This window comes from Rhinatrema bivittatum, chromosome 1 (genome assembly GCF_901001135.1).
Source record: "Rhinatrema bivittatum chromosome 1, aRhiBiv1.1, whole genome shotgun sequence".
NCBI classification, from domain to species: domain Eukaryota; kingdom Metazoa; phylum Chordata; class Amphibia; order Gymnophiona; family Rhinatrematidae; genus Rhinatrema; species Rhinatrema bivittatum.
In genome coordinates this window covers 570,468,446-570,485,492 of record NC_042615.1, presented here as the reverse complement: position 1 = coordinate 570,485,492, position 17,047 = coordinate 570,468,446, and the positions used below count along the sequence as shown (strand labels likewise).

Below are 17,047 nucleotides of genomic sequence, written 5' to 3'. Positions count from 1 at the left end.
ATAACTGTTTTGTTATGGTTGAGCGGTGTTTGGGTGGATTCTTGGGTACTGTGGCAGATGACCACGCCCACGGGGAGGAGCCCCGTAAGGAGCCACAGTACTGGGCTAAACACAGACGCACAAACACAGAGTTAGTTCTTTTATTAAACGGCTTGAAGTGTACCACTAGGGGTGGCAGTAGTGAGGTAGTCTGGATGTAGCAGTCTCAGGACCCTCAGCAGAGGGAACCCCTCTCACCCCATTGGTATAGAGGAATTCCGGTGTAGGTTTCCCAGCAAGACAGTACTGTGTATGAGATAGACTGAGAGATTACTCACTAGATGATTACTGTAGGTATGTGATTCCACCAGGTTGAAGAAGTTGGTAGTGGCACAGAGGCAGGGAGAGCAAGCCCTCAAGGAGCAAGTACCTGATCCCTGTAAGGCACCTGAAATAAAGCAGAGGGCCCCCGAGAAGCGAGTACTCAGGTTAGCAATACCCCGAAGGGCAGAGAGAGAGAGAGAGCTTCCAGCAGCAGCACGGAAGCGGCAGAGAAACTCAGACCGAAGGCTTTCCAATCCAATCGCGATCTTTGCTAACTCGAATTGTAGCAAGGATAACAGACAAATACCCCACAAAGGTGGGGAACTTTCGGGGCTGGCCCTGGGTATTTCCCATGCTGAACCCTTTAAAAGAAGGGCTGACGTCGCCGCGTGCATCCAGATGACATTAGGGGGCGTGGCTTTGGCGGCAACAGCGCTCCTGCCGCAGAGAAAGGCCTCTCGGCGTCTCCAGGACTACTGGTCTGTCATGAAGGCGAGTAAGCAAGGTCGGCCACAGCCTTTAAAGGGCATCTTGGTAAGATTGGCTGTGGAAGCTGTGTCAGCTGACCAATTTCGCAACCCGAGTTGATGCCTGACTGCTATCACCGAAGCCACTCCTCTGGCTGAGGTCCAAACCAAATCACAGCCTGCATCTGCTAAAAAGGCGGTAGCAAGCTCCATAACTGCTCTGGAATTCCCTCCAGACTCATCAATCTCCTGTGAGAGAGAAGCAGACAAGATCTCACCACTAGGGCGCAACAGGAGGCAATCTGTAAATTCATCACCACTGCCTCAAAGGCTTGCTTAGGAATAGCATCAATCCTATCATCATGTACATCTTTCAAGACCGCTCTTCCCTCTAAGGGGATAGTCATCCGTTTAGTCACGGCACATACCAGAGCATCCACTTTGGGAAAATGCAAACGCTCACTCACAGCCGGATCCAGGGGGTACAGGCCTTCCAATGTCTGACCCCCTTTAAAATTTGCTTCTGGGGCTTCGCATTCCAGATCAATCAATTCCTGGATGGCATCCGTCACCGGTAAAAATCAAGAGGAAACCAAAATGGGATTCTTTCTCGGCTCTGACATAGCATCCAAACCAGGAACATCCAGCTGTTTCAAGGTCTGGGAAATTAGGGCCGGCAGTTAATTTCTATGAAAGAACCACAACATGGTTTAATACGGTTCCAGCCCTGGAGGAATTTCCCCATCTTCCAGGAGATCTGGATTCCTGTTGGGAACACCCGCAGGGAGCCGAGGCAAACCCTGGTGTTTAAGCACAGGACTGGAAGAGGGAGGAACCACTGGCTGAGGGTCCAACCAGACAAAAATGGGGGAAACGGAGGACTGTGCCTGAAGGAAGGCTTGTAAGCCTTAAAAATTTCACCCAAGAAAAAGCAGCAGGGTCCAGACCAAGCCCAGAAGGAACTGGAGCTGGTCCCACAGAACTATCCTCGCCAGTGGAGGAGTCAGTCATTTTTGTCTGGTTAGACCCTCAGCCAGGGACTCCTCCCTCTTCCAGTCCTGTGCTTAAACACCAGGGTTTGCCTCGGCTCCCTGCGGGTGTTCCCAATAGGAATCCAGATCACATCCCCCCAATCAAGGCCATGACCAACCCATCATCAGAATGGGAAGAGCCAGGTTTAGCAAAATCCGAGGAAGACAACTCTCCCTGAGCGTCCGAACAGCGCTGACACAGGTAGAAGCCAGGTAAGGCTGAGAAGCCCTAATACGACAGGCAACACAAATAGGAAGATGCTTAGGCTTCTTGCTTATCGGTGCCATCGCTGCCGTAAATGTACGACAGAACGGATCACACTCAAAAATGAAATGCGCCCAAAAAATAAGCACCTAGAAGAAAGCGCGGCAAGGCATATGCACAACCTGTACACCAAGTTAAGTGCGTAAAAAAGTTTGTGCTTGTAAAAAGTGCACCCAAAAACAGAGCGCACAACCTGTACGCAGAGCCGACATACACTGCTCACCAACGGCCTTTAGAGGGCAGCAGAACACGCACAAGAGCGCGCAAAAATGGCCGCCTCGGCCTACCATGCAGCATGCAAAAAAAAGCCTAAGTGCGGGGCCTAGCCCACTGGGGGCTGCTCAGTTTCCCAATCTCAACGGAGCAGGAACAAATGTCAGCACGGCGGGCCGAGAACGGAGACCGGAGGAAGTCCTGAAACCCCTCTGTCTCTGATTCTGGTAAAAAAAAACCTTTCTCCTTTCTTCTTCTTTTTTTTTTTTTTAAACCTTACCTGAACTCAGCACTTACTGGCCGAGTACAAAGACTGTCTCTGGCTGTGGGGGGAGAGGGCATATGCTGTCACCGCCGTGCTTGGCCTCCTGTACCTGTTGCCTTTCAGCAGAACTAGCAGCTAAGTTCACGCCGGGAAATCCAGAAACGAGACCAAGGCACACCTCTGAGGGACCACGGAAATCGCTTCGGGAATTCTCAACTGGGGGAGGAACCTTTAGGTAATCACTGCAGGAGTGCAGGACTTTCTTTTCCTTAATGTAGAATTTCAAATTTCTCCTTTCAAAAAGCTCGAAGCAATCCCCATAGGGAGACGCACGTCCACCATCTGCTGGAGATGGAGAATACTGGCAGACTGGAGTCAATGCAGGGCTATATATATACTGTAACGTCAGCCTCGTCCGTCTCCATCTGCTGGCAGGGGAGTATAAACCCACTGATCCTGAGTCCATCTGTCTACACGCTAGGAAAGCAACCTTTTCATCTTGCCATGGAATGTTTTTAATAATTTTCAGGGAAAATACAATCGTGAATTTAATTTGCGGGGTGAAAGCTTCTCGAAGTTACATTAGTATTGAATAAATATAGTACATACAAACTGTGGAACAGCAAGAAGGAAGAATTGGTGGCTTAACACAACCAAAATGCAAAACCACACTATTCTGCCTAAAACAAAACTAACATTTAAATATTCACTAAATCTGTGGTGCTCATATTGGCCCTGTCCCACACAGCCTTTTTGGTTTTCAAGACATAACTAGAACATGCATTAGATACTTATTTATTTATAAATTTATAGACTGCCTATCTCAATTTCTAGGCGGTTTACAATTGTACATTAATAAAAGATATTAAACGTCAATTCAAAACATACATAACAATAAAAACATTTGTAAACTAAAAATAAATAAACAGCTTAAAAATAATAAAATCATGACAATACAAACAACAAATGCTGCAACACTAAAAGTGCACAGCACTGTATGCTGAGGGCTTCCTATATTAAAAAACATCTGAGCCAAACTAAGGGCCAAATTCATTAAGGCTCTTCTCCCCATTTTGTATCTATGGGAAAAACTCTTAAGGGTAAATTTTAAAAAAATACGTGCGCGCATGCTATAAAACCTGGGCCGGCGCACGCGGGGGAGGGGGGGGGGGAGATTTGGCCAGATTATGTGCGGCAACAAGATTGGGACTCTGCCAGTTCCCTCCCAGTCCACTCCTTAATTGAACTAGGAGGGAATTTCCTCCCCCCCCTACCTACCCTCCCCCTCCCCTCTTCCCCTCTCATCCGTGACCATTTTATTTATTTATTTAAACATTTTTATATACCGGTATTAGTTGCGGACATCATACCGGTTTACAAAGAACAATCAAGGTTGGAAATTACATTATAACAGGGAAAGGCAAACTGGGAAAGAGGGGTAACAAGAGGCAGCTAAGAAAAAAAGATTAACAAAAAATTAACCAAAAAATTAACTAAACAACTGGGACCTCAATATGAGGAAAGCCGAAGCACCTTGTGGTGCTTCGGCTTTCCTCATATTGCCCTACCTTTTGTAGTTTTCTTTATTTCTGAACTTACGCCAGTAAATGGCTGCTGTACCAGCGGCCTCCTGCTTCGCCCTGTCTCCGGGACTGCCCCTTTACAAAGGTTAGCTCTTGTGCGCGTAACAGGGGTTACTCGCACACAGCCAGGCCTCTTCTAAAATGCACGTAGCATGCGCAAGGCCCGGCTCTGTGCGTAACTCCTGTTTTTTAAGCATGGTTTTTTTTTTAAAATCAGGCCATTAGGAGGTAATTTTCAAAGGAGCTAAGTACGTAAATATAGCATACTAATGTAGCAATTTTCAAAAGTCATTTACTCAAGTAAAGTGCACTTACGCGAGTAAATCCTATGGATAATTCAATGGCATATATTGTAGCAATTTTCAAAAGCCCACTTACTTGAGTAAAATGCATTTACTTGAGTACAACCCAATTTTACTCGAGAAAATGCTTTTTAAAATCAGAACCTTAGTGAATCAGGGCCTGATTCATCAAAGTTTTTTCCCATGGACACAGAATGGGAGAAAAGCTTTAGTGAATCAAGCCCTAAAAATGTTTATTATCATTTCCTCAATTTATCAATTGCTGCTTCATTTAGTAAGGTTATATGCTTGACTAGATAGAGAAGACTTTATAAGCTTTCTAAACAAATAAAGAATTCTCCAACAATTTCAATCGGTAGTGAGTTCCAGACTGATGGACCTTGAACACAAAATAAACGTTTGTGGGATTCATCAAGTCTGATCAGACTAAATGAAGGAACATTGCTGATCTCAATCTTTATTTTTTTATTTATTTAATGGCATTTATATACCGACGTACGTGGGGGAACATCTCGTCGGTTTACAGAGAACAAAACTAGTAACGGGCTTTACATGGAACAAGTAACAATGAGAACAAGTAATGTAAGGGTAAAAGGGAAGTATGTGAACGCAAGAACAGTAGGAAGGTGGGGGGTAGGGAACTGGTTATCATAAAAAATCTATATAATATAGTTAGTAGTACATATTTACAAGGAGGCAGAAGACTTTACATCACAATTTACAAGGAGGCAGCAAAGCATGTTATATACAGGCTATATAACGGGTAAGTAAAGATAACATTGCAAAAGATTCCTGGGGTTGAGCTGTACTAGGTGGGGTGGAGCAGGGAGGCAGGCAGTTAAGTGTAGGAGTGGGTGAAGAGCCAAGTCTTCAGGTTCTGAACACAACATAATCTTGTGGGCTTGTACAGTTTCAGGGCAGCATTAAAATATTAGGGTGCAAGACCATAAAAGCCCTTAAAAGTGTACTGGGTTTCCAATATATGAAAACATATCCTACAGTTCCCAGTCACCCAGACCTTCCACCCAGTTAATACCACACAATAAATATGGTTAATATCATTTACACCAGATAAACAGCAAGTGTAAAAATATGCATACAAGTTGGTAAGTTGTGTGTTTTTTAAAATAGCAGCTTATGTGCATAACTGTTGTTTCTGTGCAAGAATGTCCCTAGACTGCCCTTTTTTTTTACGTGCATATATATATATGCGCATGTAAGTGAAAATATGTGCGTATTTTGGGTTTTTACAAAATACAGAATAAACGGAAAGAGGCTACTTATGCACGTATATGCTAATTTTTACACATGTAATGTTTTGTATATTCTTCTGGTTACAAGGGGAAGGGATGCCCACATGAAATACTTTACACTGCTGTAGTATATTCCAAGTTGCTCATACCAAAGGTATAAATATCAACAACAGGTATTCCTAGAACTCAGAAGAAAGCACAGAAGTATCTTGCTTCAGTATGAAAACTAACTTACCAGGTCACAAATATTCAGAGTATTTTCCAGTGTGCTTATGTTATATTAATACTGTATAAATGATAACTTTCAAAACCTGTGTGCAGTAGCATATACACATATATGGCCGCATGTAGGTCTACCTTAGTATTTTATAACACGTATTACATACATAGGAACACTGTATTTTAAACTGGTGTGAACTGTTACGATGGATCCTGAGTGACGGTATATAAAAATAATTAAATAAAATAAATAAAGTAAAAATACGCACGTTATGAAATATCAAGCTATCATTTTCGCGTGTTGGCCTACATATGCATATGTTTACCCCTCAACATACAAGCGGAAATAGGTCAACAAGTGAATACATACAATGCATTAAAACCATGTATTTCAATGCATTGAACGTGCTTATTTTACTCACCTATTTTAAAAATATACACGCATATATTTTGCATGTGAAAAGAAAGTGGGACTTATTCACATAAATCAGTGTATTTAAAAGCATACATGCTGTTTTTGGAGAAGCAAGATGGCCTCATGAATGCTCCATACTGTAGATGCTCTCCCATGACCTATCTGAATTGTTGCTTTGCAGGTTTCTCAATTTACTAATATGTCCCCCATATGTAAAGGAAGGTCAAGGCTTAGCCTACCGAATCCTCTCCTTTGCTGGTACAGCGTCTTGTTGACTACTTCAAGGGGGGTAGTCTGTATTAGTGGTCCCAGCAGACTGTGAAGCAGGTTTCCCTCAGCACTCTAGATAACTGCCTCTCTCTGGCTGCATGAAACTCTACTCCTGAAGTGCCCTCATCCCTAACAGATAACAATGAGGAAGCCGCTGGCGGTGGGGGAACTTCGGGAGAGACAGAGCACAGCACTGAATTGGTTGTGATAGTTGCTCCTGATCAGATATCATCTCCTATGAGTGTTGGGGGTTCTCAACTTATTCCAGATACTACTTCCAGCTGCAGCAGAATAGTACTTCCTAAACAGGAGGTGGTGATTCTAGAAGCTATTTGGGACTTAATGGTCCAATTTGGGTCAGCATTTTCAAGGTGCACTTTGAAAGTTGACACTATTGCAAATAAATTGGAGCTTCTGACTGTCGACTATGACTCTCAGTGCCAGGATGTTGATAGAAAAATTTACGTTCTACAGGACAAAGTGAAAATCTATAAAATCTGTTCAAGTGTCACATATCCATGAACATGGAAATATTTCCAGAAGAGTAGAATTTATTGAAAATAGACAGATACCCATACTTCTGTTTGTTAAATTTTCCTCAAGTTGTGGGTGAAATACTGTGGCTAGTGCTTCATAGATACTGCCAGGAGGTTCTAAATATTTCTCCAGAATTGTTTCCTACTATGGATAAAGTCTGTTTTCTACCTGATCTCCTCTAATCTCGAATTAACAGGGTTTTTTTTAGAATATTCTGAATATGAAGTAGCGGATAGATCAACACTGCTGGTGTCTTTTTTTCTGAAAATGATTTGAACAATGTTATGAAGTTATATTTTCAACATATTAATGAACAATTTATGGGTCAAGGAGAAGAGGAAGGGTTTTCTGACCTTGCATCAGGAAACCCGTGCTCTTGGAGCTACCTTTCTATTATGATACCCTTTTAAATCAAAACTCATGTATTTTTTGCTCCTCAAAAGCTTAGAGCATTTATTGACTCTAAGAAAATGCTTGTTAATTTTAATCCCTTAGACATAACATCTAATTAGATGGTCTATATATTACAAATTTGTAGGATGTGGTGATAAGTTTCATGCAATGGCAGTTTCTTAATGTCTGTTTCTCTTTAGTTTCTCTTTATTTCTGCCTCTCCTCATTATTGTGGTCTAAAGAGATTGAAAATATTGTTTCTTTTTAATTAAGAACTGTCATTTTATATTTCCAATTGTGTTTCTGAAAAAGTTTGGTGCTTGGTTAAAAAATTTAAAATTCAATAAATATAAAGATTTAAAAAAAACCAAACATACATGCAAGAGTGAAATTACCAGTATAACCAATTAGTCCAGCGGTTTACCCAATCCTTCTCAAGTCATCGAGACGACCCTCCTGGTTCTTCAGTCTGAACTCCCCCCAGTCACCCAGACCTTCCACCCAGTTAATACCACACAATAAATACGGTTAATATCATTTACACCAGATAAACAGCAGGTGTAAAAATACGCATGCAAGTTGGTAAGTTGTGTGTTTTTTTTAAAATAGCAGCTTATGTCAGCAGATCCAAGATGGCGACATGGTAAGACGTGTGTGAGCGTCGCTCTTACCTCTGCAATTGAGTTATCTGACTATGTCGCATTCGGCCTGAAAAAGGAGGGCAAGGGAGAGTCAAGCGTCGGAGTCTCCCCTGACTCAGCCTATAGTGGGTCCGATGGACGCCCACATCTGCAGGGAAAGAATCGCTCCGGTAGTGGGTTCGCTGACCGTAGTTCGGGGGGAAGAGGAGCCCTAACTCGGTCCTGAACTTTGTACATCATTATCCCCGGAGAAAAGGTCACCACCCGAAAATCCCGCGATGAGACACGACCAGCAGTGTCGAGGGGAAATGGAAGCACTAGGAACGGGTGCATCGTGGAACCCTTCTCCGGAGCCGGTGTTGACTGGGGAAAGCGTCTCAGCTCAAAGTCATTCTGAGAGGGAGTCGGGACTAGACACAATGAGAGAGAAACAGCTCCAACGGAAAGGAGGGCTTGAACAGAAATCTGAATTATTTCAAGAACTGGTAAGGCCTCAAGCTTTTTCACTTGAAACCATTTGGGAGGCTATTCAAACTTTAAATATTAATGTTACCACTAAAATAACTAACCTTTCTGGAGCAGTAATGCTCTTAGATAACCAGGTTGACAAAGTGGAATCAGGGCTTGTGGAGAATAAACAGCTTTTGCAAGCTTCTGAGGTAAAAATTCAAAATGGTATGAATCTTCAACAAGAATTAATTAAAGAAAATCGGAGTCTCCAACTCAAGTTGGAGAATTTAGAAAATCAGTCCCGTGAAAAGAACTTAAGATGTATAAATTTTCCAAAGTTACCATATGTGACCCCAAAGGACCTATGGAGGAGATATATGCTTGAAGTTTTAAAGATTACTGAAGATACACTACCCATAATTGCTAAAGGTTACTACATACCATCAAAGAAAAAAGGTCATATAGATAATAACAATTTCCAAGTTCTGACACCAAGGGAGACTCCCAAATTGGACTTATCAGCAATATTAGAGCAATCTGATGAAGAAATGGTAGAAACATCGACATTAGTAATAACCTTTTTGTTAGATACGGATAAGGAATGGATTTTTAAGCGATATTTTCAACATCGTAATGAACTCTTTTTGAAGCATAAAGTGCAAATATTTCCAGATTTATCGAAAAATACCCAGAAAAGGAGACAACAATTCTTATTACTAAGACCACAAGTACTTAGATAGGCTCATTATTCATGTTAAAATACCCATGCAAATGCCTTGTTAAACATCAGGAAGTATCCTTCCTATTTTACCAACCATCTCAATTAATTGCTTTTTTTATCTAACCAAAAGAAAAATGTTCTAAGCTCTTCTGTTAATGTGAGCCCAGTAACTCCATAATTGTGTTTAGGTACCTAAGAATAGAATGTGTTTTCCCTGCTATTACCAATAATATGTTTTGTTTTTTCTTTATTTCCTTTGGAATTGAGAAGATCTTGGATCATATTGTGGGCTTGGGCAATGTAATATATATATTTTTTTTGATTATATTCCATTTATAGATATCTGTGGAAACTATTTGTGAGTTTGTGTTACAAGCTTATAATATCTTATCTTGGTATGGAATTGTTAATTTTTTGCTTTTTCAATTCAAGTATGTTACTTGATAAATTATTGTAATATTGAATAAATAAATAATAAAAAAAAATAGCAGCTTATGTGCATAACTGTTGTCTCTGTGCAAGAATGTCCCTAGACTGCCCTTTTTTTTACATGCATATATATATATATATATATGCGCATGTAAGTGAAAATGTGTGTGTATTTTGGGCTTTTACAAAATACAGAATAAACGGAAAGAGGCTACTTATGCACGTATATGCTACTTTTTACACGTGTAATGTTTTGAATATTCATCTTTAAATGTTTTAGTAGGAGGGCAACTAAGTAAATTAGCTATCTGAAAATCACCCATCCTTTCTGCAGGTAAATGTATGTACAGGGTCAACAGTGCATGTACTTTTACACAGGCAAAAGTAGGAGGGGTCCTGAGACAGGGTTATTTCGGGGGGAGGCAATAATAAGTGAACAAAGGGGAAAGCCGACAGTCACTCAGCAGTGCATGGTTCGGAGAAATGTATCCTTGAAGGATACTAATGAAACAGGAGAGTTAGGGCATCCCAACAGAGAGGTTCCAATAAAAGCAAACGTAGTCCATGTGCCTATATATAAAAAATCACCAAAGCTAATGATTTCCAAATTATCCCTAACATCTGAAAAGCAGGTTGTTAATACAAACAAAAAACACACTTTGAGCTGTCTGTATTCCTATGCCAGACGTCTAAGAAGTAAGATGCGAGAGTTAGAGTGTATAGCAGTAAATGATGAGATTGACATATTTGGCATCACAGAGACTTGGTGGAAGGAGGATAACCAAATGGGACACAGTGCTATATTAGGGTACAAATTATATCGCAAGATAGGGAGGATCAACTTGGTCGGGGTGTGGCACTTTATGTCTGGGAGGGTATAGAGTCCAACAGGATAAAGATCATACAAGAGACTAAATGCACAGTAGAACCTATATGGGTAGAAATCCCATGTGTGTTGGGTAAGAGTATACTACCGTCCACGTGGACAAAATGGTAAGATAGATGATGAAATGCTAAGAGAAATCAGGGAAGCTAACCAATTTAGCAGTGCAATAATAATGGGAGATTTCAATTACCTCAATATTAACTGGATAAATGTAACATCAGGACTTGCTAGAGACAAAGTTCCTGGATGTAATAAATGACTGCTTCATGTAGCAATTTGATTCAGGAACCAACAAGAGAGGGAGCTATTTTAGATTTAATTCTTAGTGGAACTCAGGATTTGGTGAGAGAGGAAACGGTGGTGGAGCCACTTGGAAATAGTGATCATAACATGATCAAATTTAAACTAATAACTGGAAGGGGAACAATAAGTAAATCTATAGCTCTAACACTAAACTTTCAAAAGGGAAACTTTGATAAAATGAGGAAAATAAATAGAAAAAAACTGAAAGGTGCAGCTACAAAGGTTAAAAGTGTTCAACAGGCATGGACATTGTTTAAAAATACAATCCTAGACATGCGGTCCAGATGTATTCCACACATTAAGAAAGGTGGAAGGAAGGCAAAATGATTACCAGCATGGTTAAAAGGTGAGGTCAATGTACGATCAATGTGTGGAGAGACACGAAAGAAATGGCAGAAATATTAAATTAATACTTTAGTTCGGTGTTCACTAAAGAGGACCCTGGAGAAGGACCATCACTAGTTAACAAGAAACTGGAGGGGAGTGGAGTAGATGTAACTCCGTTCACAGAAGAGAATGTATGGAAAGAGCTAGGAAAACTAAATCCTAGAGGTGCAGTCCAGATTTATTCCACGCATTAAGAAAGGTGGAAGGAAGGCAAAACGATTACAGTCATAATTAAAAGGTGAGGTGACAGAGGCTATTTTAGCCAAAAAAAAAATCATTAAAAAATTGGAAGAAGGATCCATTTGAAGAAAATAGGATAAAGCATAAGCATTGAATGTCAAGTTAAGTGTAAAACATTGATAAGACAGGCGAAGAGAGAATTTGAAATGAAGTTGGCCATAGAGGCAAAAACTCATAATAAAAACTTTTTAAAATATATCCGAAGCAAGAAACCTGTGAGGGAATCTGTTGGACTGTTAGATGACCGAGGGGTTAAAGGGGCTCTTAGGGAAGATAAGGCCACTGCAGAAAGACTAAATGAATTCTTTGCTTCTGTGTTTACTAATGAGGATGTTGGGGAGATACCAGTTCCGGAGATGGTTTTCAAAGGTGATGAGTCAGACAAACTGAACCAAATCACTGTGAACCGGGAAGATGGAGTAGGCCAGATTGACAAACTAAAGAGTAGCAAATGACCTGGACTGGATGGTATGCATCCTGGGGTACTGAAAGAACTAAAAAATGAAATTTCTGGTCTATTAGTAAAAATTTGTAAACTATCATTAAAATCATCCACTGTACCTGAAGACTGGAGGGTGGCCAATGTAACCCCAATATTTAAAAAGGGTTCCAGGGGCGATCCGGGCAACTATAGACCAGTGAGCCTGACTTCAGTGCCGAGAAAAATAGTGGAAACTATTCTAAAGATCAAAATCTTAGAGCATATAGAAAGACATGGTTTAATGGAACACAGTCAACAGGGATTTACCCAAGGGAAGTCTTGCCTAACAAATCTGCTTCATTTTTTTGAAGGGGTTATTAAACATGTGGATAAAGGTGAACCAATGGATGTAGTGTATTTGGATTTTCAGAAGGCGTTTGACAAAGTCCCTCATGAGAGGCTTCTAAGAAAACTAAAAAGTCATGGGATAGGAGGTAATGTCCTTTTGTGGATTACAAACTGATTAAAAGACAGGAAACAGAGAGTAGGATTAAATGGTCAATTTTCTCAGTGGAAAAGGGTAAACAGTGGAGCGCCTCAGGGATCTGTACTTGGACCGGTGCTTTTCTCTCTCTCTCTCTCTCTCTCTATATATATATATATATATATAAATATAAATGATCTGGAAAGGAATACGACAAGTGAGGTTATCAAATTTACGACGATACAAAATTATTCAGAGCAGTTAAATCACAAGCGGATTGTGATACATTACAGGAGGACCTTGCAAGATTGGAAAAAAGCAAACAGAATGTTAGGAATTATTAGGAAGGGAATGGTTAATAAAATGGAAAATGTCAGAATGCCTCTGTATCGCTCCATGGTGAGAACACACCTTGAATACTGTGTACAATTCTGATCGCCTCATCTCCAAAAAGATATAGTTGCGATGGAGAAGGTACAGAGAAGGGCAACCAAAATGATAAAGGGGATGGAACAGCTCCCCTATGAGGGAAGGCTGAAGAGGTTAGGCCTGTTCAGCTTGGAGAAGAGACGGCTGAGGGGGAATATGATAGAGGTCTTTAAGATCATGAGAGGTCTTGAACGAGTAGATGTGAATCGGTTATTTACACTTTCAGATAATAGAAGGACTAGGGGGCATTCCATGAAGTTAGCAAGTAGCACATTTAAGACTAATCGGAGAAAGTTCTTTTTCACTCAATGCACCATTAAGCTCTGGAATTTGTTGCCAGAGGATGTGGTTAGTGCAGTTAGTGTAGCTGGGTTCAAAAAAGGTTTGGATAAGTTCTTGGAGGAGAAGTCCATCAACTGCTATTAATCAAGTTTACTTAGGGAATAGCCACTGCTATTAATTGCATCAGTAGCATGGGATCTTCTTGGTGTTTGGGTAATTTCCAGGTTCTTGTGGCCTGGTTTGGCTTCTGTTGGAAACAGGATGGTGGGCTTGATGGACCCTTGGTCTGACCCAGCATGGCAATTTCTTATGTTCTCAAGTTTTTAATTTTCAAAACTAGTTGTATTATTTTGAATGGAAAAAGTACCTGCAGGAAAAGAAGTTGCTAATCTCTGTGGGTATTTTTTCCCTGGGTAATTTTCAAAGGGAAAGTATGCTCCCAATTTCCCTTTGAGACCCAGTGCAAAGTTCTCAGGCAGAAGTATCCATGGACTTTGCAACTATGTGGACTATTGAAAATTGCATCTCTATTGTATATAATTTGCAATAAGCCTACCAAGTAGCTAATAGCATGGCCTAAAATGGGAGTCATGTGTTCTGATTCTTCAGACAAGGCTATTGCTGGAAATCATAGCAATTTACATTGTTGGTGATGCTTGAAGCAACAAGAAAAAGATTTTTAAAAATCTTAAAGAAGCCTAATAGTTTATAAAGACAAGAACACTTTGCTGCCTGGACAATTCCTATGGTCAATGGTTCAACCGAGCTAAGGATGATGTGCTGGACCAATTATTGTCAAGTACCTTTCCATGTATACAATAATGCTTAAATATTAATTAGAACAGAAAAATAAAACAAAGAATCTAGTATATATAGCTGAAATATAATTATAGTTATTTTGTGTTCTATGATACACAGAGGTATCCATAAGAAATAGAAACAATTTAAAAAAGGAAAACCATGCTGAGTAGTATCAATTCAGCCAGGTTTTTTCTGTAGCCTTTGCAAACTTTGTTCCAGATATTAGCATATCTAAAAAGAAGGTGAGACAGGAGGAAACGCTGGGAGAAAATCATTGCACGCGTTTGAAAGGGAGTATACAGATCGGGAAGCCAGCCCACCTAATAATACCTACTGGTAGAACCACAAGAGTTCACATTAAAACCTAGTCAGAAAGTTGCTGACTCACATGGCTGGGTCTTTTCTCTTCAAGTTTAAAGAAACCAAGAAAGAAAAACACCAGACGTTTAAAGCCCAGCAGAAACACGAAAGAAAAACACAAGAAAGAAAAATTCCAGAGGTCCTATTGGATCTCCAAGAGGAAGAAAGGACACAAACCTTCCTAAACCACAACCTGGCTATTCAAGCATCACAGGCGTCTTAAGAACTGAAACGAGGAGGGAAGGCCTAAGGGCAGAAAAGGTCCCAGCAGCCCAACTTGCTTAGTGACAGATTGTTTTCGTTTCTCCTTTTATGAAAGCCTGGTGTTTTACACTGTGTCTATTAATACCAAATATCCTGTGACCAAGCTTATTTCTGTATTTTTACTAGTGGTGGCAATGGTGTAATTGTTTTTTCATTGACAGCAGTGACAAGTAGCCCAGCAGTATTTCCCAAGAGAGAAGGCAGTTTTTCCCTTCCTCTCCCCTTCTGTTTTTCTCTATTTCCTAGCTGGGGCTTCAGTGCTGACGCAATGGAAAGGCTACTTCAAGCCTTTATTGAAGGCCAGCAATAACTTCAATCAGTGACCTAGGAGGAATGGGCTCAGCAACAGGCCTTGTAGGAGCAGCTGGAAAAGTAGCAAGGCTGATGTGAATTATTCAAGCCATACAAGCCACCATCAATTATCCTACTTCATCAGCACTATCATTATTAAAGACTGTACCTGCAGAGGACATGAACTGCTTTCTAATCAATTTCAAAAAGACCTCCTGATAGGTCATTCAGGTTCTGGCTATCTGGGAAACGTCCTGGTCATGGAGAGTCAAGTCACCTACCAGCAGCCAACACTGACAGAAGGCTGAGTTTTGCTGATGTTAAGCAAGTAATGGGCTACAACGCAGATTATCTATTACCAAAGGTTTAGGGAGGACCATCTCTCAAAGTGATGAAATTCCCAGGATCTTGTTTTATACACTAAAAATTGCTGATTGAAAATGACTCAAGCACAAGGTGTAGTGGAAACCAACAAAATACTGTTAGAATATTTTATCCATAGACTAGACACACCCATGCAGCAGCGAATCCAGTATAAATAACCATGGTTGATCTGAGCAGCGCCCGCTTTCCGCACTTTATAATACATTGCCCCCCCTAGCCAGGAAGGAGCTAACTCACAAGAATGGAATTCTTCCTTCAGATTAAAATCCCAGCAGAAACCAAAAAAAACAAACAAACCTAAAGAGGTCTCCAAAGGGCCCATCAGAGACCAGAGAGGAGAAAAGCATGGCACAAACCTTCTTATACTGGAAATCTGGCTATACAAGTATCCTAGGGGACTACAAACTGAAACTAGGATAAGCCAGAAGAAAGAAACTGTCCCAACAGCCCAGCTTGCTTAGTGAGAGTTTATTTTTGTTTATATTTTCCTTTTTTGAAAGCCTGGAGTCTTATATCGTCTGAAATAAATCTTGATGCAATTGCTTTGCTGCAATTCCAAATATTATTAGGAAACAGCTCACCCTAAACAAATACCAAGTGACCAAGCCAATTTCTGCACCTTTGCAATGCTGGTGTACAAGTATTATTATTACAAATTTATATTCCGCCTTTTGGCACTTCAAAGCAGATTATATTCAGGTACTGTAGGTATTTCCTTATCCCTAGAGGGCTTACAGTCTAATTTGTAACTGTTACGCTAAGAAATTTCCAATGGAAGGAACACTGTCTCATAAGTTTATAAACTGATGTTGGCATGCCATATCTCCTGGGGTTCCTTAAACCTCCAGTGCACTCACCATGTCCAGTTTCTGTACTGGAGGCTCTTGTTTTAACTGTGTAGTGGCTGTCATTACTCCAGCTTCCACTTGGCCCTCTCGCTGAAAGAACAATAGTCAAATATTCTTTGTCACTGAGAAAATTTAATGAAAGCAATAGTACAATTTTTCAAGAGTACAATTTCAGACAATAATGCTAGTTTGGTAATTTAGAGATTTTCATTAGTTCATCTCTTTAAGCTTAGTGAGAGTTTATTTAAGCAGTGACACTTCTTTTATGCCTTCCAGGACTGCCAGGCTATCTCCTAATCCCACATTCCCATATTAAGGTCAAGACATATCTTGACCTTAGTATGACATATCTTATGGACCTCACTGAGCATACTCAGTGGGGTCCATAAGATAGAGAGAAAGAAGATGCTGGCAGGCAGGGTTGAGTATCATTCTCAGTACCTGTAAGGTGAAATGAGGCAGCTGCTATTTAAGTGATAGGGAGGAACAGGTGGACTTGGGCCAGTGCACTCAAATTAACACCTCTGCTATGAAAAGGTGCAGAGATGTTTAATATTTACTGAGCACTTTATTTGCTTCTCTGACAGTGTGACACATCACGTTTTTGATTGGTAAGTAAATCTAAAGTGTCAAAAGAAGTGTATTGTTGGACATTTCCATATTCTACCAATTACATATCATCCTAGAGTTTATTGGCACACAAAGCTTTGTGCTAATTGTAGATCAAAAGTTTTGCATCAACATAATACCCTTTTAATTCCCTTTTACAATGCAGTCAGTAAAGTTCACCACTCATAAAAGTGAGATTTCTCTCAAGCTATAACCAAGTGGTACAGGTTAGCACTATGCAAACTCTATGGCATGGTTGCCCCTTGATCTAGATCTCAAATCCCTGCTATTTCAGAGTAAA

At 40.5% G+C, this 17,047-nt stretch overlaps 1 protein-coding gene across 6 annotated transcripts in view; it reads right to left on the bottom strand.

Moving 5' to 3' along the window:
• ERCC6L2 (ERCC excision repair 6 like 2) overlaps nucleotides 1–17,047 on the bottom strand; it is a 427,384-nt gene that overhangs the window by 153,423 nt on the left and 256,914 nt on the right. For all 6 annotated transcript variants that reach the window (XM_029617631.1, XM_029617627.1, XM_029617610.1 and 3 more), the window contains one exon: nucleotides 16,147–16,227. In XM_029617631.1, coding sequence (XP_029473491.1) covers nucleotides 16,147–16,227 — 81 coding nt within the window. The remainder of the gene's footprint in view (nucleotides 1–16,146; nucleotides 16,228–17,047) is intronic.